The sequence below is a fragment of the Onychomys torridus genome, chromosome 3 (genome assembly GCF_903995425.1).
Source record: "Onychomys torridus chromosome 3, mOncTor1.1, whole genome shotgun sequence".
NCBI classification, from domain to species: domain Eukaryota; kingdom Metazoa; phylum Chordata; class Mammalia; order Rodentia; family Cricetidae; genus Onychomys; species Onychomys torridus.
Genome location: NC_050445.1, coordinates 20,326,760 through 20,351,830, shown reverse-complemented (window position 1 = coordinate 20,351,830; position 25,071 = coordinate 20,326,760). Strand labels below are relative to the sequence as shown.

Here is a 25,071-nt window from a genome sequence, read left to right as displayed (position 1 = left end):
GTTCACGGGCTATTTGGAAGGTATTGCAATGGTGTACAGGTCATATATTCTAACCTGAAACATGTTTATAATATAAAAATTTAAAAAGATAAAGGCATAAGGTACCTTTTTGTTTAAGATAATCCAAATATGAATCAGGGACCAACAAGAGGGGCCTGTAGTCAGAAGGGCTCAGTGCCAAATCTGATGACGTGGGTTCAATCCCCAGGACCCACACAGTGGAAGGAGAGAACTAACTCTAGCAAGTGTCCTCTGATCTTCATTCAAGAAAGGTGGCAGGCGGCATGCACTTTCCAAAAACACACAAATAAATAAATACAAGGAGAAAACCATGACTTAAGCTAAAATCCTTGATGCATATGTGAACTTATTTGTATACACTGTCTGCTTAAATGGACAGGAAAGTGAGAGAGCTACATGCCCCACTGTCAGTGAAGGCTGACCCTGGGGGTAAAACTAGGTGAGCAAAGTGAACCGATTTTAGAATTCTAGTAGGATTATGAGTTTATTTTTTCCAGCAGAATTTTTAGGAATACATGGCATTTTCCAACTTGCAAAAGTTTTAAAGTAAGAACTTAGCAAACTATCAGTATTATTAAAGCACTTCCTGTCCAGGAAGCCCTGAGCACAGTGGGGACTCTGAAGTCAAGAGTTCCTGGGCAAGAGTTTCCACTTGAGTTCAAGAGTGTATATTAAACCAGCACTAACCACAGGCTCATGGGGCTTCCAGGAGGAAATCATCGTTGTTGCAAGAAGTCAATGAGTAGATTTCATAGAACTGAATGTGGTCAATAAGAAGAACTTGAGTCGATAAGGATTATGTCCTGGCTTCAAAATCCATGTTTCATTATGAAAAAGAGCAATCTTAAGATCACGCACTCTGACAAATAGTGTCATCTTTACACACATATGGCACCTCATTATTTTGATCAGGATCCATTCCACAGACACTTTTTTTTTCTGAGCATCAAGATAAGAACATAGCTGTAGCCTGCTTTGTGTGCTCCAGAATCTGACGTACTGAAACGCCAGTTAAAATGCCAGTGAATATTTAAGAAGTTCATAACTCTAGATTTCTCCTTCTCTTTTTGAGTAGATACATAATCAACACTGAATTTTATTCAAAAATCCTCAAGGGTTATTAACTAAAATAAGTCTTAAAAATAGCAATTAGAAATGCCCATCAAACGCAAGGGATGGACTGTAAGACTGCAGGATGAGTACATGGACTCTGCCTCTCTCTTTCTCCCTTTGCCGTGAGGTTCTCCTCTTTCACTGGGTGATTACTAACACCTACATTAAAAAAATCTGACTTCTGGAGGGACTGAAAACACACCAATTCGATCCAAGCTGCAGCTGCCGGAGTGAGGGTGGGGCTTGTGCTAAAGTGAATCACACTGTTTAATGCCATCATTTGGCTAGATGGCAAAAGTATCTAGTACATCGCCAGCTCCAAGCCCAGCACTGTGACAGCCCACTGCTTGGCTTCTCACAGCCCAGGACTGCTTAGTTTTTCTGTTTGTCTCAAGGAGTGTTCAGCTTGATGATTCATTTTTTTGTAATAAGGGCCTACGCTAGATTTTAAAGTTATACACCAACTCTGTTTATCACCAAGTTGTTCACTGGAACTCATTTGATCCATCTTTCAGCTTCAGGCTCATTATGTTTACTCTACTTTGGCATTTCCACTGAATGCCAAATGATATTACAGAGCTGGAAGAGGAGGGGAAGGGAATAGCTAGAAAAGAAAATATGGATCCCATGGGTTAGTGGTACCTAAGACCAAGATTAAGTACAAACACAATTGTACCGTGGTTGATATTTGTGTTCTATACATGAGCCTTCCCCCCCTTTATATAACTTGGTCTGTATGTATTCACTTTATCTTAAAGTCTAGCATTCATTATCTAGTTGTCATCGTAGCCTCAAAGATCTGAGCAAGAAATGCACTCTAACCTTGGCTACTTATAGAACAAAGCTGACCAGGCCCCTTACCCTGATGTCTCTGGGGTCAGAGGTGTCCACATCTCAATATGCCCCCGCAAACATGCAAATCCGTCTGGAACTCATGGTTCAACATCTCATTATTCCTTGTTTAGAGCCACAGATATGTTTGGCTTTGTTCATCAAATGCTCACCATCATGCCAAGCCCTAGGTTCCCGGCTCATTACTTACATATCAGTGATATGGGTGGACACATAAGCAGATTTTAAATAGCTCTCCAGATACTTCCACTGTGCTCTCAGGAGTTACATCATCAGCACAATCCTTGTGTTGAGGGAGACTGTATAATTAATTATCATGTGGGAATTCTCAAGAAAGGTGATATAGTGAACAGCGCTGAAGGTGTTGGGAAAATGACACCATCTTAGGCAAACCAAAATGCATGGTTCCCTGACCTATATCCCCCATTTGCTCTTTGAAGACTTCTACTTTCTTTTGCTCATTAGGACCTCCTTCTCCTGTGGGGCACCGTGTGGCTTCTACTTGTCTCACTTAGTGCTGTTTTCCTTTGCTACAATATTCACACCATCAGAGTGGATTGGAACCTTTTCATTATTCCAAATACTCCTGGACGCCTGCCACTGACATCCTCTAGTCTTCCAGCTCCTGTCATCAGACTGTACTACCTGCTACTCATCTGATCGTCCCCTCAGCTGTCCTTGGTTTTACTATATGGTTTTCTACCATTCTATGTGCCAGCTCTCTGTGTATTTTTGGATCTAGACATCCTTTTCCAGTAACTGATTTCCCAGTCTCTTGTCTTCCTCATTGCCAAAGAGTGCTTTTCCTTTTCTTCCAGTCAAGCACTCCCCCACACCATGCCATCGTTAAAACCAGCAGCGGTGCTTTTAACAATCTCAATTTCAAAGGCGTCCTCTCAGAACCAACCCTCATACTACTTTGAACTCTATTATTCTAGCCCACAGAACCCATCCTCCCCTCAGTCTCATTCTGACCTGTAATTGACTGTTCCTACCATCTTCCTGGTGCCCTCAGTTTTCCTTTGGGATCACATTCATATGCAGATCAGAATCCATGACAGCAAAAATAATAATCACTTGTTTGTGCGTAGTCAATTCCATTGTCCCTATTGTTTTCTCTGATACTTACTTATCTGACACCAGATCTGGTGAAATTTACCCTACCCACTCTGTGTTTACTCTCAGGCAGCTAATCAGGACAGACAGAGGGACTAACCATGCTGATGTATTGCATCACTAGTTGCATCCACTTTGTAAAGAACTCTTAGACTTATCTAGGAAGTCAGCTGACCCTAAGTTTCTTCCATTTTCCAGAATTTCCAACCCTATTCCTTTATTCCCCCAAATCTCTAAACTAAGACAAAGACCTAGGTTCTTGTTTATTTGTGTAAATAGAAAATAGTAATAGATGACCTCTGTGTTCCTGTCACCTCATCCCTCTACCACCCACATGTGTGTTTGTGTGCTGCCTCTTCTTTCTTCCAGTTTTGGGTGGATTATGCTAATTCTCAGTCTTCCAGTTGGAATTTACAAAGTATCTCCCACTTACATTTTCCAGCAATTCTGTCATCTCTCTCCTAGAACATGAATTTCCTTCCTACTTAAAATCCCTTCAATCTACAGACATGATACCCATCTACTTTAGGGACTTCTCAAAAAGTCCCTAAACCTGGCTGGGTGGCAGTGATATATGCCTTTAATCCCAGTACTCGGGAGGCAGGGCCAGGCAGATCTCTGTGAGTTGGAGGCCAGCTTGGTCTACAGAGCGAGATCCAGGACAGGCATCAAAAACTACACAGAGAAACCTTGTCTCAAAAACAAAACAAACCAACAACCAACCAACCAACCAACCAACCAACCAACTAACCAAAAGTCCCTAAACCTCTCAGCCCTCTCAGAAACCACATGTATCAGCATCCTACTAGGCAAACTTTTCAAAGAATGTGTCTACTAGGATTGGGTGTCATTGGTATAGCACTTCTTACCATGGAAGAGGCCCTGAGTTCTACCCCAGAGGAAAATAAAGCAGCTTTTTCTTCCTCTGCTTTCTTTTTATTTTAAAAGCAAGAAGTATAGTTTTATTTTCTCTATAGATGTGTAAAACAATTAGGGCCAACATTTTTAAACAAAAATGAAGAAACCCCACTCCCTGTGGGAAAAAATGACATTGAAATAGGGACAGAGCTGTGGAGATGGGTCAGTACATTAGCCCTGATGAGCTAGAGCAACTCTGATTGGTCCAAGAAATGAAGATATTGGAAGAACATAGGAGGGAGGCAAAGGATGACAGGTTACTGAGCAAGTGGGCACTGAATGGACCACAAGGTGGAAGTGGAGGCCGTGGAGTGAGTCTGGGTGGAGGGAGGGGTCCCTGCTGGTAGTCATAGGGAGGGGTTCTCAGGGGACCAGTGTATCCAGGAGGGGACTTCAATGGAGGAGGCCCATGCATACTGTGTGGAGGGATGAGACCTGGATGACCCACAGGAGATCTAAAAGGAGGCCCTAGTTGGGGCATGCCCATCAAAGGTGGTCCAGGATGAGGCATTCCAGGAGGTGGCTTGGGTGTTGACTGCCCCTCAGAGCCTAGAGGCCCACACAGAGTAGGAGTGTCCTAGGCCATAGGGGGAGGGGCTATGGTGAGCCTGCTGCACTGGGGAAATCCCTATATGGTGCATCCCACCTGGTGGGACTAGGTGAGGATGAATGACAGTGACCATGATGCTCAGCTCCTGCAGTTTCTACTGCTAGTGGGAGCACATCCTCCAGCCCCAGCTGGCATAGGTGGTGAGGGCATGGCTGTGGGTATCCCAGGAGGGAGGGCTCCAGGAGTCGGCACTGGAGGTGGGAAGGAGCCAGGAGGAGGCATGCCTGGTGGCGGAAGCCCAGAACCCAGGGATGAAACCACAGGATTGGGGACACAGGGTAGAGGGGGTGTATCTGCAAACAGCTGGTGAGGGCAGTCAGCCTGGGATAGTAGGTTCTGGGCTGCTGGAAGTTATTCAGCTGCTGAGCCATGACGCTTGCCCATAGAGTCCTTCTTGAAGGCATAAGACACAGTGATAATAGGGTGATTATGCAGTTATTGCTCATTCATGGCTACAGTTGCTGTATCCAAAGCATCAAATGAAGCAAAATTAATGAAGGCATAACTCTTGGTGTTGCCTGTTCCAGGGTCCTGCATAATCTTGGGGATTTGTAAGATGACCCCAAAGATGCTGAAAGAATCATAAAGCAGCTTCTCATAGATTTCTGGGTCCAGATTCCCAATGAAAATGTTGGCTCCTACATTCAGGTTTTTGTTGTGAGCCTTTGCCCACCCCTATCAGCTTCCCATAGAATTTGATCATATTCATAATCTTAGTGCATAATCAGCATCTTCCTCACTCAAGAATTCAACAAAGACATAGTCTTGGTGCTTCATCAAATGTAACTTCAGTCAGATTACATTTCTGTTAACCCTTTTGAGCTTCCTATTCCTTGTAGATGAAAGCCAAATCAGACTATTCTAGACTGTCCTTGCATTACTATGAAGTAAGCTCTACTATGAACAAGAATTATTCTCAAATCTTGTGGCTAAGGTCCACTTTCAGAGGATTTGGATAGGCCTGAGAGTCTGTGTTTATCATTAACTCTTGAGGTGGGGTGTTCTTGCTGTCATCTTAGAGGGCCATGTGACTTCCTCTGCTTCACCTCTTGATCTTCTAACTCTCTGCTCTTGATGAATCTCTGCTACAGATGCTGGAGGTTTACTTCACGGGTCACATTCCCCTTCATAGTCTATGAAAATCCAGGCCTTGCCCACCTTGGAGCCTTTGCACTGGCTGACTCTCTGTCTAAAAATATTTTGCCCAGGAACACACCACTATTTCTCAGTCTCTCTCTGTCAGTTTCTCTGTCTCCCTTGCCCCCCACCCCCCACTGCTTCAAGCTTTTATTCCCGTATCTCCTTCACAGTGAAGCCTTTATTGGTTACCAGGTCTGAGGAGCTGGAGTAACAGCTTGTCCACACTCCAAAGCTCTGCAGTTTCTTTCTCTTTAACTTTCCTCACTTCTGAACACACAATAGTTTTTTTTTCTTTATTGTCTGTCTCCCTTGCTAGAAGGTTAGCTCCAGGGAAGCATTTGTTCCCATTTCTCTTCACCACTGTGACAACTGCCTGATACATAGAAGGTACTCAAAAACAACCGTTCTCTTCCTGTAAAAATTCTCAGTTGCATTTCCCAAATCATATCTTTTGAATACTTATGCAAAAATCCCCAGGCAGAACACAGCAACATATTAGTTTTAGTTTAATTAGGATGGCTCAGTCCACGTGACTGTCTTACAAGAATACGAACTCTCCACTTACTGTTCGTTTACACAGATGTCTCCAGCACAACCGAACAAAAATACCTGAGGGGATCAGGTTATGCCTTCCAGGAGGGGAAACTGGTGGCTCAATTAAGAACAAGTAGCGCCCACGACATTAATGAGATCTATTCAAAGTTATAGATTGTGAGGACTGTTCTTCCCAGTGACGCAGGTTTCTCTGGGAGGCAGTTACTGCAGATATGGATTTCTGTTAGAGATACAGCTGAAGAACTTTTTTTTTCTTTTTTCTTTTTCCTGCCTCCACAAATTAGAAACCAGTGACAAAGATCAGGAAGCAGCTATGTGAGCTGTGCAAGGCCAGTTTCTGGACAAAGAACCCACAGTCAGGCTTCATGTCTTACAGGTCTGGATTTCAGAACCTTCAACAAACTTCGACAGATCAAGGAGGTTATTGTTTGGTGGTTGATTTTGCTTTTTTAGTAAAACCTGCCTTAAACCTTACAAACTGAACCCAGTTACACTTTATTATTACTGCCTATCCTGTAACCAGTCAATTTTCAGCTGCTTTCAATTTGGGGAAAGAAATCTACAAACACATTTGGCACTGGCTTGCTTATTCATCTGGTGAGTCCTCACTACCCTTCCATCAAAGGCAGAAGACACATCTCATGACTCGGACTCAATTCACTCTCTTCAACTAACTAATTTTCCTAATCAGCCAACTCTCAGGAAATAGAAATTTCTTTCCACTTCTCATACTGTGCTTTCTTCTTCTTCTTTTTTTTAAAATTATACCACAATTATAAATTAAAGGATGAAGTAGTAAATGATAGAGTTTTGCAACTACAAATTCTTCATGTGTCCATTCTCTTATTAATCTCCCAAACTATCTTAAAAATAGGTTTCTGCCTCTGCTCATACTATTTATTGAAGCTTTACATATGTCATAGTATTTCATCTTTATTACTTATGTATTTTTAGGTTTTGGAGATAGAATCTTGCTATGTACCCTAGGCTGGTCTAGAACTCACAATTTTCTTGCTTCAGTCTCCCAAGTGCTAGGATTACAGAAGAAAATCTACATGAGTGGCTTTATTTAATGTTGATAAAACCTGTGTGAGCTAGGAATTCTTACCATCATGATGAATCTCTCAAGGCCAGGGAGATTCTAAAATATATGTGCCTATTTACAGAATTTATTTTAAAAATCAAGTTAGCCTTAAATCAAGGGACGTGAGGACTTCTCAGCTCACGTTTTTTTTCTTCTACTGGGATTATTATTGTCAAAGTGAAGTGAGACATTGAGAAAAAACTATGAACTATACATTGTCTCTTCACACTGTTAAAAAAATCTCATGATATCTATCACCATTTAAATCATGTTTTATATCCCTTTTGTCTTCCTCACCAGACTCCAGCTCATGAGCCCAGTGGCCTTTTCTTTAATGCTGAACAAATCTCGACTTCATATCTAGGGCCCTGGTACATGGCTAGTATTTAACAAATACTTGAAAAAGGATACATTGATGTATGGGTGAATACATATGTTTGTTTTTAAATACTTTATATTGGGATTATATATGTCTGATGAAAAAAAAAAGTACTCTCTCTGGGCAACTTTCCCTGCTGAAATGTAGTACAATTACAAATAAGAATTTTTAACTATACTAATCTTCAAAAATAATATTTCTGTTTTTCTGCAGTAGGACGTGATGCTGCGGGATGACTGAGGGCCTCATCTATGCTAAACATACACATCTGTGCGAAGAAGGTACTCCTTGCCTATAAAATTCATTTTTGGTGGTCAATAATATGAAGGAAAATTATCTCTTTCAACCCTTTAAAAGACTAATTAGAAGCTCAAATTAACTCACATTCTATGAGTACCTACATGATAAACCCAAAACATCCTCCCTTTCTTCTTTCCCTCAATATACACGCTTAACCACACAGGTCCACTGTCCACTCCTAGACTTCTACTCTGTTGATGCCATGTTAATCTTCTAGGAGCCAACGGTCCTTTTGACAAAGACAAGAAAAATCATATTTTCAATCAACACTTTAGATTTGGCTAACACTTTGGATTTATATAATGAGGGCAAAGACATCAGACAATTCTCTGGATAGAGCAAGATCATGCACTTCCTTCCTTTGAGGTTACTCCTGACTTGCTAAGAATGTTCCCATTCTCATAAGCTTTGCTAATATTTGTAAAGAAGACAATGACACCAATATGGCCTCAGAATAGATGATTTAGGTTGATCCCAGAAGCTGAGAGCCATACTGGAACAAGAATCCTTCTCCAGCAGTGTGCTTGCCTTCTGAGCAGGGAGCTCAGACTTGGAGTCAGAACTACTCTGATATGGAAGGTCATAAAGAAAAAGTGAGAATTACTGTTTCTGTTATTGATATCCACTCATTTGTTTGTTTGTTCATTTGTTTATTCAATGATCACCAAATGAATGCCAATCACAGTAAGCCACTGGTTATAATTTTAAGCAAAAAATTACCCAGTTCTTTCATGGAGGCTGTTGGGACCTGAATTGCTTGTGTATGTTTGTAAATAAATTACATCTAGAATGAAGAACAGCTCTTACTTTTTTTTTTAACAAATGTGCAAAAGCCTTTCTAATCCTTTTAAATATATCTACTTCTAAATGATGGTTATAGAAAAATAAGCAGATAAAGATTTTCACCTTGGAAAACAGAAACAGTCATTCACAGGAATTGTATTTGTTGACAAGATTAAAATTTTCTTCCAAATAGCTTTAGATAATCACAAGTAAAGATAAAGTTTTAGACTTAAAAGCAAACGCTATGTAGAAAGCACCTTGAATCATTTAAATGAATTGGATAATATGAATGATATTTGGAATGGGATTTGGGAAAACTTATTTAGTCATCATGTTTGTAAGTCCTTAATCCTTTTCTGAACAAAATAACAGCATCAGCTTTTAGTTTTGGATTTCCAAGGGAAAGTTATTGCCAAGGGAAAAATATTGCAGGGGACCTAGAATTTTCTCTATGAGAATATGAGTTGTATGAGACTTTCCTTAAAACAATAAAAATATAATTTACCTGAAAATTCATTGTCAGAATTATAATAAAAGAAAGAGAACTGAATGTCAACTTAGCCATGGCCATGTTGAAGACTATGAATGAAGTGCATGGTACCTTTTGTATGCCTGCTTGGGACTCCAGAACATTGTTCTCTGAGCCATTGCTTCGGTTGATCATTCTCCACATCTGGGAATACATGCTGTCCCTCTCAAAAGGATTCAGCCCCTTCATGCGGACATGCTGATATACTGCGGAGTCCAAGACTGTGCCGTAAGGGATATCTGTTTGCTTGGACAGATCCTGAAGAGACCTTGGTTATTGGGAGAGAAGAGAGACATAAGAAAGAGTCCTGAGTATTGTTACATAGAAATACAACTGAAGGAACAAAAGGGTCATTCACCCAAAACTAGATACTAAACAACTTTTCCTAACTCCTGGTTTCTTAATATTGAAAGGTAATGTTTAAGGAGGAATGCTTTAAGTTACATATGGTAAATTATCAAGATACAACATCATTAGCAAAGTGAAGGTAAAGGTTTTAGTACTAATGCTTTCATTGTGTGTAGAGGCTTCATGAGGGAAAACTGAGCTATCTCATCAAAGCAGAGCCAAATTAGTCATGACAAATTTAGTTGTTTGTCTGTCTCCCTCTGAGACAAGGCTTTAAAGCTTTTATAACATAATTGTGTTTTACATAAACAGCATGTTTTGAAGTCTAGTAAATATGTAAAACCTAGTATTTATGATAGTCATTACTGCATGGATAATATATAATGACAAGCAAGTGACATATATTATCCACACTGAAATGCCTTACATTCAGAACTATTTTACCCGAGCTTCAGATAAGATGGATTATGAGATTAAATGGTCAGTGTGAAGCCCATAGCCAATGAAGAATAGAGCCATGATTCAAATACAGGGCATGAGACCCTGGAGGTCAGTGTTTCCACTTGAAGATGCTGGTGCTTCTCTGTTTCCTTGGTTATATTTTATCTAGGGTATGCAGTGTCTGTGTGTGTGTGTGTCTGTGTGTGTGTGTGTGTGTGTGTGTGTGTGTGTGTGTGTGTGTGTGCAGGAAAGAGTGAGGGGGGAAAAAGAAAACTGTGAAAGGAAGGAGAGGAAGGGGGTGTGCAGAGCAAGGAAATAGAGAGACAAAGACAGAGAAAAGACTCCTCTGGTTAAATTCAGATAGGACAAATTTTATACTGAATATATTTTCAGTTTTTATGATAATTACTCCAAAAATTCAAAACAACCTTTGAGCTAGAAAAAGCATTTCTTTGTCTAAGGTTAGATGGCTGTTTTTTTTTTTTAATTTGTTTAAAGAAAAATCTATTTTTGATTTCCAGGCAAGATTGTAGAATAGAAGCCAAGTAAATCCAGTGGCTGATTATAGATTGGGAACTACAGGAAATGGAAATACTTCCTAGAATATCACTAGAATTAAGTGGCAATGTAAATACAACATATCCAAATCTGTGTGAGAAGTGGAAGTTATCTTAACAAGGAAGTGTATAAGTGCTCACATTAAAAATTCAGAGAGATCCCAAATAATCAACTTGATAAAGAGTCATGAAAAGTAGAGAAACAATAATAAACCAATCCCAAAGGAACTACATGGAGGAAACCAGTGAAGACTAAGGTTGAAATTAAGGAACTATAACTTTTAAAAAGAATCAGTAGGACAGATTTTGTTCCTTGAAATGTAGAAAAAGAATCACAAGCTTAGCCGGCTTAACAAAAAGAAAGAGAAGACCCAAATCAATAAAATTAGAGATTGAAAGGAAAAATGACAATAGACACTGAAGACATTCAGATAATCATGAGACATACTTCAAAAAGTCACATTCCATTAAATTAAAAAAATCTAAAAGACATAAGTGGATTTCTAGATGTAAAATATGTACTGAAGTTTAGACAATGAAAAGTAAATAACTTAGATCTTATTGCTTCAATTATGTTCTAGAAGCAATAATTAACAATCTCTGAACTAAGAAGAACAAAACATAGGGCTTAGATTCAGTGCAGAATTCTACTAGATATTCAAAGAAAAAACTAAAACCAATAATCCTCAAATTATTTCTATAAGTTAGAAATGAAGGAACAGTTACAAACTATTTGTAGAAAGCCAGAGTCACCCTGACACCAACAAACACAAAGATCCAACAATAGCTCCAAGGAAGGGATTTATCAGCCAAACTCCTTAATGAGTATGGACTTAAAAATTCTCCATAAGAATTCAATGAAAGTGAATGTACTACAGACCCAAACTTATCAGACACTATGAAATAGGTGCTAAGAGGACAATTCATAGCATAAAATACCCACATAAAGAAGTTGGAGAAATCTCATACTAGCAACTTAACAGCACACCTAAAAGCTCTCTAACAAAAAGAAGCAAACTCACCCAGGAGGAATAGATGCCAAGAAATAATCTAATTGAGAGCTGAAATCAATAAAATAGAAACAAAGAGAACAATATAAAGAATCAATGAAACAAGGAGTTGGTTCTTTGAGAAAATCAGCAAGATAGACAAGCCCTTATCCAAAATAATCAAAAGACAGAGAGAGAGCATCCATATTAAGAAAATCAGTAATGAAAAGAGATAACAACAGACAATGAGGAAATCCAGGAAATCATCAGAACATACATCAAAAACAGGTACTCCACAAAATTGGAAAATCTAAAAGAAATGGATGATTTTCTGGATAGGTACCACATACCAAAGTTAAATCAAGTCCAGATAAACTATTTAAGTAGACCAATAACCCCTAAGGAAGTAGAAACAGTCATTAAAACTATCCCAACCAAAAAAAGTCTAGGACCAGATGGTTTCAGCACAGAATTCTACCAGATTTTCAAAGAAGAGCTAATACCAATACTCTTCAAAGTGTTCCACACAATAGAAACAGAAGGAACATTACCAAACTCTTTTTATGAAGCTACAGTTACCCTGATACCCAAACCACACAAAGATACAACAAAGAAAAAGAGTAACAGACCAATCTCCCTCATGAACATTGATGCAAAATACTCAATAAAATATTGGCAAACTGACTCCAAGAACACATCAAAAAAAATTATCCACCATGATCAAGTAGGCTTCATCCCAGAGAGTCAATGATGGTTCAACATATGAAAATCTGTCAATGTAACACACCATATAAACAAACTGAAAAAAAAAACAAAACTACAAGATCATTTCATTAGATGCTGAAAAGGCCTTTGACAAAATCCAACACCCCTTCATGATAAAGGTCTTGGAGAGATCAAGAATACAAATAACGTACCTAAACATAATAAAGGAAATTTATAGCAAGCCAACAGCCAATATCAAATTAAAAGGAGAAAAACTCAAAGTGATTCCACTAAAACCAGGAACAAGACAAGGCTGTCTATTCTCTCCATATTTATTCAATATAGTACTTGAAGTTTTAGCTAGAGCAATAAGACAACAAAAGATCAAGGGGATACAAATTGGAAAGGAAGAAGTCAAACTTTCACTATTTGCAGGTGATATGATAGTATACATAATTGACCCCAAAAATTCTACCAGGGAACTCCTACAGCTGATAAACACCTTCAGTAATGTGGCAGGATACAAGATTAACTAAAAAATAGTAGCCCTCCTATATACAAATGATAAATGGGATGAGAAAGAAATCAGAGAAACATCACCTTTTAGAAAGGCCACAAATAATATAAAATATCTTGGGTTAACTCTAAGCAGGTGAAAGACATGTATGACAAGAACTTTAAGTCCCTGAAGAAAGAAATTGAAAAAGATATCAGAAAATGGAAAGGTCTTCCATGTTCATGGATAGGTAAGATTAACATAGTAAAAATGGCAATCTTACCAAAACCAATTTACAGATTCCACTCAATCCCCATCAAAATTCCAACACAATTCCTCACTGAACTGGAAAGAACAATATTCAACTCCATTTGGAAAAACAGAAAACCCAGGATAGCTAAAAGAATCTTGTACAACAAAGCCACCTCTGGAGGCATCACCATCCCTGACATCAAGCTCTACTATAGAGCTATAGTAATAAAAATAGTTTGGTACTGGCATAAAAACTGACATGGGGACCAATGGAATCAAATCAAAGACACTGACATTAACCCACCTACCTATGAGCACCTGATTTTTTACAAAGAAGCCAAAATTGTACAATGGAAAAAAGAAAGCATCTTCAACAAATGGTGCTGGCATAACTGGAAGATTGCAACATGTAGAAGATTGCAAATATATCCATATGTATCGCTATATGCAAAACTCAAGTCCAAGTAGATCAAAGACCTCAACATAAATCTTGTTACACTGAATCCTATAGAAGAGAAAGAAGGAAGTAGTCTTGAACATAGTGGCACAGGAGACCACTTCCAATGTATAACACCAGTAGCATAGACACTGAGAGCAACAATTAATAAATGGGATCTCTTGAAACTGAGAAGCTTCTGTAAGGCAAAGTACACAATAAATAAGACAAAACAACAGAATGAGAAAAGATCTTCACCAACCCCTCATCTCACAGAAGGCTGATCTCCAAAATTTATAAAGAACTCAAGAAACTAGACATCAAATAACGAACAATCCAATTAAAAAGTGGGCTATAGAGCTAAACAAAGAATTCTCAAATGAACAATTTCAAATGACTGAAAGATATTTAAGGAATTGCTCAGTATTCTTAGTCATCAGGAAGATGCAAATCAAAACAACTCTGAGATACCATCTTATACCTGTCAGAATGGCTAAGATCAAAATCATTGCAGACAACTTATGTTGGAGAGGATGTGGAGCAAGGGGAATCCACTATTGGTGGGAGTGCAGCCACTTTGAAAATCAGTGTGGCAGTTTCTCAGAAAATTGGGAATCAATCTGCCTCAAGATCCAGCCATACTACTTTTGGGCATATACCCAAGGAATGCTCAATCATACCACAGGGACTCATATTCAACTATGTTCATAGTAGCAATATTTATAATATCCAGAACCTGGAAACAACCTAGATGCCCCTCAACTGAAGAATGGATTAAGAAAATGTGGTACGTATACACAATGGAGTTCTACTCAGGAGAGAAAAATAATGACACCATGAAATTTGCACGCAAATGGGTAGAACTAGAAAACATCCTGAATGAAGCAACTCAGATTCAGAAGGACAAACATGGTATGTACCCACTCATAAATGGATACTAGAAGTAAAGCAAAGGATAATCAGCAACAACCAACTCCAGAGAAGCTAGCTAACAAGGAAGACCCAAAGAAGGACACATGGATCACCCTGGGAAGGGGAAATAGATGTGAACTCCATGAACAAACTGGGGTGAGGTGTGGACAATGGAAGAGAGTAGATAGGGGATGAGAGCATAAGGGAATGGGATAGTCAAGCTGGATCAGGGATGGAGTGGAAAAGCAATGAGAAAGATACAACGATGGAGGGAGATATGATGGGGATAGAGAGAAACCCAGTGCTAGGTAATTTGCCAGGAATCCCCAAGGATGACCCTAGCTTGGACTACTAGGGAGAGGGTGCCTGAACTGAACTGGCTTATGCCAGTGATCAGACCAGTGAATATCCTGTCATCACAGAGCTTTTCTCCAATGACTGATGGAGGCAGATGCAGATATCCACAGGTAAATACCAGGCAGAGCTCCAAGAGTCCAGTCAGAGAAAGAAGAGAGATTCTATGAGCAAGTGCATCAGGATCATGATGGGGAAACCTGCAGAAATGACCAAACCAAACTAGTGGGAACTTATGAAAGTTGGATCAATGGCTGTGGAGCCTGCATGGGACTGACTAGGCCCCTCTGCTTAAGCGAGACAGTTGTGTAGTTTGAACTACTTAAGGGACCAGACCCCCTGGCAGTAGAATCAGAATCTATTCTTGGTGCATGAGGAAGCTTTTTTTGAGCCTACTACCTATAATGGGACACCTTGTAGAGCCTTGAGTCTTGGGGAAGGGCTTGGACTTGCCTCTACTGCATGTACCTTCCCATGAGAGGCCTTGCCTTCTTGTGGGGTGTGTGGGGGGCAGAGTGGGGGGAGGCTGGGGGTCAGGAGGAGGGAAGAGGGGAATCTTTTACTGGTGTGTAAAATGAATGAAAAAAACTTTCTTAATAAAAAAATTCTCCATAAAATATGTATGAACTGTATTCATGCATATATCAAAAGGATTTTTTCACCGTGATAAAGTTGGTTTCATTTCAGAGATTCAGGGATGATTTGATATACATAAATCAACAAATATAATTAACTACAGATGAACTCAAGGACATAAATAAAACAATCATTTCAATTGATATGGAAAACCCAAAATACTTTCATGATAATAATCCTAGAGAGACTAAATGTGGAGGAAATATATCTGAACACAGTAAAGGCTACCTAAGACAAACAGATGGCCACCATCACATTAAACTGATAGAAACTCAAAGCATTCCCACTATTATCAGGAATAAGGTAAAGGCATTCACTTCCACAACTCTTATTCAATGTAGTTCTTGATATCCTAGCTTGAACAATTAAACAAGAAATAAAATAAAGCATACACAAGTAGGAAAGAAACAAGTCAAACTATCCCAATTTGCAGATGACATTATATATATATAATTTATATAAAGGAAACACAAAAAGTACCACCAGCAAATTGCTAGAGTTCATAAATGCTTTCTGCAAAGTGTGACAGGTTACAAAATAAGCATTCCCAAATCAATAGCCTTCCTGCACAATAAGAGAGCTCAAGCTTGTACCAACTGGGATGCTTCTTACCTGCTGTCTAGTTTTCATAGTATTTGAAGAAACTCTGCAGACTACTGGCAGTAGGAGGAGCCATTAACATTATTTATTACCCATCTGTGAACCTTGTGAACTGTAGCAATGACCGGCATGGCAAGACAGTCTCATTGGTACAATAGCCGCAAAAATGCTATGGCAGCAACCAACTGCATTCTGGCTGAACTTAGGGCCTGCTCCACAAGAGTAAAATCATGCCATGTACTATAAATCTTGCCAAGAACTCATGGTTGGTAGTTTATAAGCCTACTAGCATTTTTTTTCCTTTTTTTTTTTGTCTTTTCGAGACAGGATTTCTCTGTGTTGCTTTGCACCTTTTCTCTTTGTAGACCAGGCTGGCCTTGTAGACCTGGCTCTGCCTCCCAAGTGCTGGGATTAAAGGCATGTGCCACCACTGCCTGGCATTCTTATATATAGACAAAGTACCAAAATATTCTCTAAATTTTTATCTTTCTACCAATAGATTAGGGAAGAGAAGTTTCTTTGTGTACTGAATGGTGCTTAATGAGGAAAGTCATAACTATTGAAAGTACAAAGAATAAATGTCAGGGGTGTGCTCATTCAGAAATAGTACATCTATATCAGATCCTCTCACCAAGGCTTAGGGACTATTGAAGAAGAAGGGGCAGAACAAATGCTGGGTAGGACTAGAGTAAAACTGTTTCTTCCCATCAGCCAAGACTGCTGCAGTCATGAACTCACAATAGCTGTGGTAGCTTGTACAAGATCTGTACAAGAGCAGGCCAATAAACCCTCTAGCATGAAGCAGGAAAATGTTCATGAGTTGTCACTCCTAAAGAGGATATATAGACAGTTGATTGCTTCTTAAAGAAAGAGAAAGGAAGTGAGTTTTCTTTAAGGGTGTGGCTTCTGTACTTATACCATGCTACAGTGAATGGCTCCTCACCCAGGATGGTATACAGAGAGACCACAAATTGTAGCCAAATGGTTACTTTAAAAAGAGGACACAAATTTGTGTGGGTAGGGTGATAATGTGTGTTTGAAAGGAGTTAGATGTTGTAGGGGTAGGGAGGTAAGGTGGGTCTAATAAGAGTTAGAGGTTGTATGGGTAGGTTTGAGAGGTGAAAATGATCATAATATTTTGTATGAAATTCCTAAAGAATTAATATTTTTAGTTATCCATTTATTTATTCATTGAAACTTCAGTTTGTTTACATAATATAGTTTGATTGTGTCCATCCATCACTATCACTGCCTCACTCCAACTCTTCCTAGAGTTCCCTAGCCAACTTCCTCCTTCAGGTTTGATCGAGCCCTGTGGACTTTCTAACCTACAAAACACTCTATGCTCATTAGAATTCATTGAATTTATTTGGGTATCCAACTCTAGTGATGGATATTTAGGCAATGATATGTCTTTGGCACACTGTTCACATCTGATTCTGATGTGCATCAAACTTACAGACTCTGGAATGGGAAACTGACGTTTGAAACATTACTCAATATTGTAAACAAGAATAAATGCCTAAGGCAATCCACAACCATGGCCATAAATCTCATGTAATACATATCTCTGACCTTCTGGTGTGTTTTTAAATGGAGTTAACTAATGATTTCCTGAAGGTCCTTAAAGCTAAAGCTAGCATTAAATGAAGTTCTGAGAATTCTCCTGCAGGTTACTCATCTCCAGAATGCACAAAGTTGATGAAACAAAAATTATGTATCCTGTTTATTATAGGAATACTTTTTATACAAAATTTTAATGGGAACTGTTGAATTTTGGATTTCTGCTTTATAACATTTTATTTATCATATATACAGTGTTCTGCCTGCATATATCCCTACAGGCCAGAAGAGGGCACCAGATCTCGTTACAGATGGTTGTGAGCCACACCATGTGGTGGCTGGGAATTGAACTCAGGACCTCTGAAAGAGCAGCTTACCCTCTGAGCCATCTCTCTAGTCCCGCTTTATAACATTTTAAAAATATTTATTTTTACTTTACATATATGTTATATAAATTTAAAAAGCACTGTTTGGTGAAAAGAATTTTCTGGAATTTCCTATAATCAGTAAATCTACTATTTGTAAAACAATAAACTAAAAATATAATACAAATGAATAGATGAGAGCAAAGGAAAGGTGGAAAACCGGAATACCAGTAGCAGGGTACAACCTAGAGCAAAGGATTGCTGAGATGTAAAATAATTGTCTTGGGGATATTATAGCAAGAGTGCTTCTGCTTCAAGAAGACAATTTACTCACTTCAATAATGGGAATAAAGCTGTACTAAAATATACTTCCCATTTGTTGTTGAGCCCTAAAGTAGAACCCTCAAATGTACAAGGCAGAAAGAAGTAAATTATATCTGTGTAGGTAAAACAGAAGGACTCATTCCTCGAACTTTTATAAATAAAGGTCAAGTAGATGTCCACAGCTCCACAGAAGCCTGAAGGTCTCTGGATGGAGAAGACAGTTACTGTGGTTCCCTAGAACTCCCACCAACATAGAATGGCCACTTGTTGCTGCTCAGCAGAGCTGCCATCACTCTTGATTTTAATTATCAAAGGCCTTCAGTTTGGATACAATGTGATCACAGTTTAGGGTGAATTTAAAATTACCACATCTATATGTAGAAGTAGTTTCCTAAATAGTCACATTAATACAATATTGTTTGATAAATTAATGTTTCTTCTTAGTCTTCCAATAAAAGAAATTGTAATAAGATGCTGAACTTTTTAATATTTAATATAATAAAGTTTTGGTGATATACTTTGCTTTAAATATTAGCTTTACAACATGAATATAGTTATACTATAAGCAATTTAGTTGATGAAACTGCTTTGTACACAATAAATATGTAAAGGAACATTTTAATATACTGCCTATGTGAAATCCTTAATATCAGAAAAGAGGCTTTTTATTTCCAACATCCTTCAAGTTTCAAATAGCAAGACATTTTGTAAGTTAGAACAAAGGCATGTCTGTGTTCCCTCCTGATATCGAGTTCAGCTTGTAAATTTTCCTTGAGAAATGACTGTAATAAAAATTACAGCTTGTGTTATTCAACACTGTTGCATTATAACACATCATAGTAATACCAAATGTGGCAAAACTTAGTGATTACACTGGAGTGAAGAGACCACAGTTAGCTTATCGTGGGGTCAGAGGCTGGCTGAGGAGCTAGCATAGACAGGAGTGCTATGATCTATGTAGATGAGCCCTTGAAAGAAATAGAGTAGGTTATTATACAAGCTGGGATCCTCAGACTATTATATCCAAAATTCAAAAGCTGGTGTGTATATATATATCAATATATATATATATATATATATATATATATATATATATATATATCAATATATATATATCACAGTCACTGTATCAAAACACAAAACAGTCGCAGCAGCATCATTCAACATAAATTAATCCCCCTTGGCTAGGGATCCTCTCTACCACTTCTACCCCTTCCCTTCCTCCTTGTGGCAATGTTTCTAAAGCCACAGAAAGAATGGTGACAGAATTTCAGAGTAATCTGTGATTCTTCTTTCCTCCATAAAACTCACATGCATATGCAAACTCAATGTTTTCATCATGGATATTAAGTCTGACTCCCCTTCTCCTTATGCCCTAATTCATTCACCTAGACTTAAAATGGTGGTGTGATGGACTCTAGTTAGAGAATGGTTAGGGAAAAAAAAAGAACATAGTTTGGGTGCTAATTGGCCTATTCCCAACAGCTTGCCATTATTCTCTTTAACTCCCTTACTGGTCTCCCCTCAAACTACCATTAATATCAACAAAAGATAGATACGCCTTTACTTAGTTATTTAACATGCATGTTATGTATATGTCATTCAGGCAGTCCTGTGAAAATAAATCTTAACTATTTGAGTGGATCTAGGATAATTCAAAGTCCTTCCATGAGAAGGGTGAATACTGGCAACCCCTTCAAACATTTAAAATGTCTTCGGATACAGGCAGTAGCTTGATACCAGAAACAACAGAGAGCAGCTGCGGTGCTACTTAACCCGAAATGGAGCTGGCAAGCTGCATGTGCCGCATGGCCCATGGGCCTCAGTTTCCTAATGGATAAAGCAAAGGGACACAGTTGCCTCCTGAGTGGTACCAGAGCCCAAGCTGGCTATTGTTCTCATAGGAATCAATCTCTACAGTGCCTCTTTCTATGATGTGGAGGGATTTCTTTTGGTGGATTTGTTTCCTAGCAGACTCAAGCTGGCTCTTTACTGAAGACCAGATTTGGGCATCTGGGTAGAAAGAAGTAATGTTTGATTCCCTCCTAAATTTATTGTTGTATGAACATGAGAGAGTAAATGCTCTTCAGTGTCTCCACAGCAAACTCTGGGAATGATGTGACTTTAACAAAATCATGTTACAATAGATATGTTACCGAATGGTTGTATTTTTACAATATAAGACTGTCAGCTATTTATTTAAAATTTGATGCCCTGTTCCTTTGCAGCAAGCTTTTACTTCTATTTTCATGTGATTTCCTTAAGAGCATAGATGCTACCTACATAAACATTTTCAGTCACTTCCATAGACCTTCAGGCCATCTCCTTCTTTCTGAATGAAAAAAGAGGCTGTTTGTATGAAATACTCACCTACCAATGACAGATAGGAGCTGCCAGCCTGGCTTTGGGGAATTGTAAGTCAAATCCCATTTTGTAGGGAATGGAATAATCAACTCAAGTTACCACATCAGAAGGGATATTTCTTCAGGGCAGAGAGAGAAATGAAACATGCCTAATAGGATTGGCATTAGATACTTCAGGAAAAGAGTGAACAGTGGGAAAAGACAGGCATGGTCTGACACTCATCCCTCTATCCAGCACAAGCCTCCCTGCCCTACTCTTTGAGCTGCCTCTTCTGGATTCTGTAGCAGTTGGAAAGGTTCACCAGTGACCCATAAAGAATCTGCCCAGCACCCACTGCTATCTATTGGCTGCAGCAGCTGGAGATCTCATGCACAGAGCTCAGAAGTAGATATTTCAGCATGTAAAATGACCCAAATTTTGCAATGAAAAATCCCAGTACAAATGTGTTATTTAGACTCAAGAAGGAAGTAAAAAGTCTTGTATAATAGGACTATCCTGGTGAGGTTGGGGAAATGAGACTGAGGAGGTGAGACCAGGTAGACTCCACTGAGAAGCATGGACATGGGCCCTGTATTGGGCAGTTTCTTAGTTTGCAAAAGCATAAGCTTAAAGATATAATGTTTTAATTTGTGTTTTAATCCATGAACAAATTATTTAAACTTCTCTAAATGTAATTTCTTTCCCTATTAAACACCTGTATGAAGGTGATTGGAGGTTTGAATTAGATACTGCATATAAGACACTGTTCTTAGTGATTAGCTCCTAAGTGCTGATTATGAGGTTATACTTATCAACTTTATTATTGCTATTACTACTGTGTTGCTCCCTCTTATGCATTCTGTAATTGCTGTCCCCTCATTTTCCTAACAATTAGATGCTCTCCACTAGCTGTTCTTTCTTCCTGTGGCCATTCTGTCTGTGTTGCTCCTTCCTCTAAACAGTTATTAGGTTATGTACCTGACACCATCTAAATCTTGTAGCCTCTCATCACCTTTGTCTTTTTGTTCCCTATCATCTTGTCATTTTTACCTAGACAATTATTTTTCTAAATCTTTTGCCCATTTCCACTTTAACCCGTAGGTAGAATGTTCTTCATGTGAACAATATATATACTGAAGTGTACAGTTTAGGGCATATGCTTTGTGTCATTAATTAGTATTTTCTGTGTCTCTTTATCTTTCTAGAGCAATCATTGAGACATTTTAGCTCTCAAGAGCTTTCCAAGAATTACATTGTCTTTTTTTTCTTTTCAGAAGCAGTCTTTTGCCTCTTCTACCTTCATAGTGCAAGCCAACATTGCATTTTTTCGTGTCTCCATTTATCCCCCTCCATATATTGGGAAGTATTTATACACCAAGCTGCTTCATTGGACCTGGTGTACTCTTATCTTTTGAGACTATAAAGGACTGTTTCTTCACTGTTTCTAGCCCTGGGTTACATTCATATTCAGGCAACATTTTATGAAATATCACCTCTTTGACTATTTTATAATGATACAAATTTCTGTTTCTTATGAAGTTTTCTGTCTGGAAAAATAGCCAGTAATGCACCAGGCTCATTTTTTCATCTATTCTTTCTAAAACATTACTTTCATTGTAGAAATCCAGTATTCCTATTAAAGTTTTACTCAAAAGAATCAGACATACATTCACTATGTATAGTGAACCACTCAGGAGGTATAGTTTACACTTCTGAGAGCAGTTTTGGGAACTTCCTCTGTAACAAAATTAGCTTTTTAAGTGTTAGAATGCCTCCAGTGAGTTCTTTGCCAAAACATTTTGCATTGTCTGTGAAATTAATTCAGATGCCAGGAAAATAGAAAAGGAAATCCAAGCAAACAGCACTGAGAAAGGCATTTGGAGAAGCAGAGGGAATAGTCCATGACTCTGACAGTCTTGGGACTGGGAACAGAGAAGAGTGCATGCTCATAAAAGAGAAACCATGTAGAAGAGAAGGACTTGTCTGCTGCATGATTTCTGGATGGGATATCAGAAGGAAGATGAAACAGAAAACCTCCCCACTGACTGTTACATGAAACAATTGGACCATATAGAAAGGGCAGGTAGTTTTAAGAAGTATAGAAGAGATTATTAAAATAACAAGAATATGGAAGGAACATCCACCAGTTAATATTGATTATTGTTACAGATAATTGAACTTTGTTTTCCCCCTCTGGTGAATATTTGGATCATTGGGAGGAGAAGAAGTACATATGCTCTTTCAGAAGCATGGAATGAACACCCTCTAGGGACTTTCTCCTTTCCTGTTGGTAGGCTGGCCAGTGGCCCTATTCCCTAGGTACCCCCAATACTCATTTTAATATCTCCTCCTCAGAAAAGTTCCCCCATCTCCTCAGAAACAATCTGTAGAAGGGTTGAGAAAGTACAGGGCAGAATGACAAGTCTTCTACACATCAGAAGGCAAATGTGGTTTCCAGAGTCTAGTTTGTACTCCATTATCATCCTCAGCCCTGTAACTGACTACTTTTAGGTGTTCTTCTCCCATCCTATGTCCATTTCCTGAGGAATCCAAAGAACCTTTCTGTAGACTCACTTTTCCTCCTTTCTGTGAACCCTTTCAGCCTTCTTGTCTAGCCTGTTCCTGTTCCTTGTTTCAGCCACAGATACCCAGAAACACTTTCTACCTGGGATGCACTCCCCAGTGGCCATACCTGACAGTGACTCAGGTAAGGTGATTCACACTATCCTTCCAGTCCTCCATCATTATATATAATTTCTCCATTCTCACCTTCAGCCTGCTAAGAGCCTGTTTTCAGGAGCCCCTCCTCCAACCTCAACTCCATTCACTGGAGACTCAGACTCAGAAGTCCCCTGAGCATGTTCATCTCTGTTTCTATTGATTAATATTTGCCTTTCTCCACCTACTTGCAGGATCCCTTCTCCCCACAATACCTCCAAAATGTTTGGGAACTCCACATCTTGGTATGGACAGGACCCCCTTAGTTTTCTCCTCCACCTCCTCTCAGCCTTATTTCCTGTCCCACCGCTATTCTTTTCTACCGCCAACCCAGCTTGTAGAAGCACTCTGTACTAGACCCACCACAGCTAACATACATTCATAAGATCCAGAGAGGGCAGCATAACCAAGGAGCAGAACACCCACACCACAAAGACAAAACAGATACCAACACCTAGAAACATCCTAACCCCAAACTGCTAGATACCAGTGCAAAGACACAAACATGAACATTTAAAATGACACGCCTTCACCAGAACTCAATAATCCTGCTACATAGGCCCTGAGAAATGCAATGTAGCTGAAGCACAAGACAAGGACTCCAAAATAACATCTATGAATATGTTCAAAGGCCATAAAGAGAGTATAAATAATTCCTTCAATGAAGTCTACAAAAAAGTAAACTAGAATGAAATGATGACAAAAGTTCAAGACACGAAAGTAAAAATAAAATCAGCTTAATATAGAAACAAACAAACAAAAAATCCAGAATAGCTAAATCAATCCTGAATGATAAAATAACTGCTGGAGTTATCACTATCTCTGATCTCAAATTGTACTACAGAATTATAGTAATCAAAACAGCATGGTGCTGGGATAAAAGTAGACTCATTGAATAATGGAATCAAATTAAACATTAAGACATAAGTTTCCACACGTATGGACACTTGTTTTTTGACAAAGAAGGAAAAAAGACAGTATCTTCACAACATGGTGCTGGCCAAACTGGATGGCTACATACAGAAGAATGCAAATAACTGCATATTTATCAGGCAATGCAAAACTACAGATGTATCAAAGACCTCAGCATAAGGCTGCATGCCCTCAATCTGATAAAAGAGAAATGGGGAATAATCTTGAACCTATTGGTACAGGAAAAGACTTTCTTAACAGCACACCAGTAATCACAAGCTCTAAGAACAATTAATAAATAGGACATTATGAAATTGAAAGTCTTCTGCCAGGCAAAGGATATCATTATTCAGAAAAAGCAGCTGGTTATAGAACAAGAAAAGATCTTTACCAATCACAGAGTCAATAAAGGGTCAGTATCTAAAACATAAGAAGAATTAAAAAAAATAAAACTGGGAATCAAGAAAACAAATAACTCAACTTAAAAAATGGAATACAGAACTTAGCAGAGCTTTCTCAAATGATGAACTACACATGGCTGAAAAAACAAAACAACGTTCAACATCCTTAGTCATCAGGGAAATATGAATCAAAACTACTTTGGGATTTCATCTTAAGCCAGTCTGAACGGCTAGGGTCAATAAAACAAATGAAAGCTCATACTAGCAAGGATGTGGAGTGAGATGAACACTCATCCTACTGGGGAAGCACAAACTCTTA

The 25,071-nt window shown here is 38.7% G+C and overlaps 1 protein-coding gene and 1 pseudogene across 3 annotated transcripts in view; both read right to left on the bottom strand.

Annotated features, from left to right (window-relative positions):
• The window catches only part of Grid2 (glutamate ionotropic receptor delta type subunit 2), a 1,385,700-nt gene that overhangs the window by 247,809 nt on the left and 1,112,820 nt on the right, over positions 1 to 25,071 (bottom strand). For all 3 annotated transcript variants that reach the window (XM_036180912.1, XM_036180913.1, XM_036180910.1), the window contains exon 13: positions 9,473 to 9,668. In XM_036180912.1, coding sequence (XP_036036805.1) covers positions 9,473 to 9,668 — 196 coding nt within the window. The remainder of the gene's footprint in view (positions 1 to 9,472; positions 9,669 to 25,071) is intronic.
• LOC118579432 lies at positions 4,184 to 5,407 on the bottom strand (annotated as a pseudogene).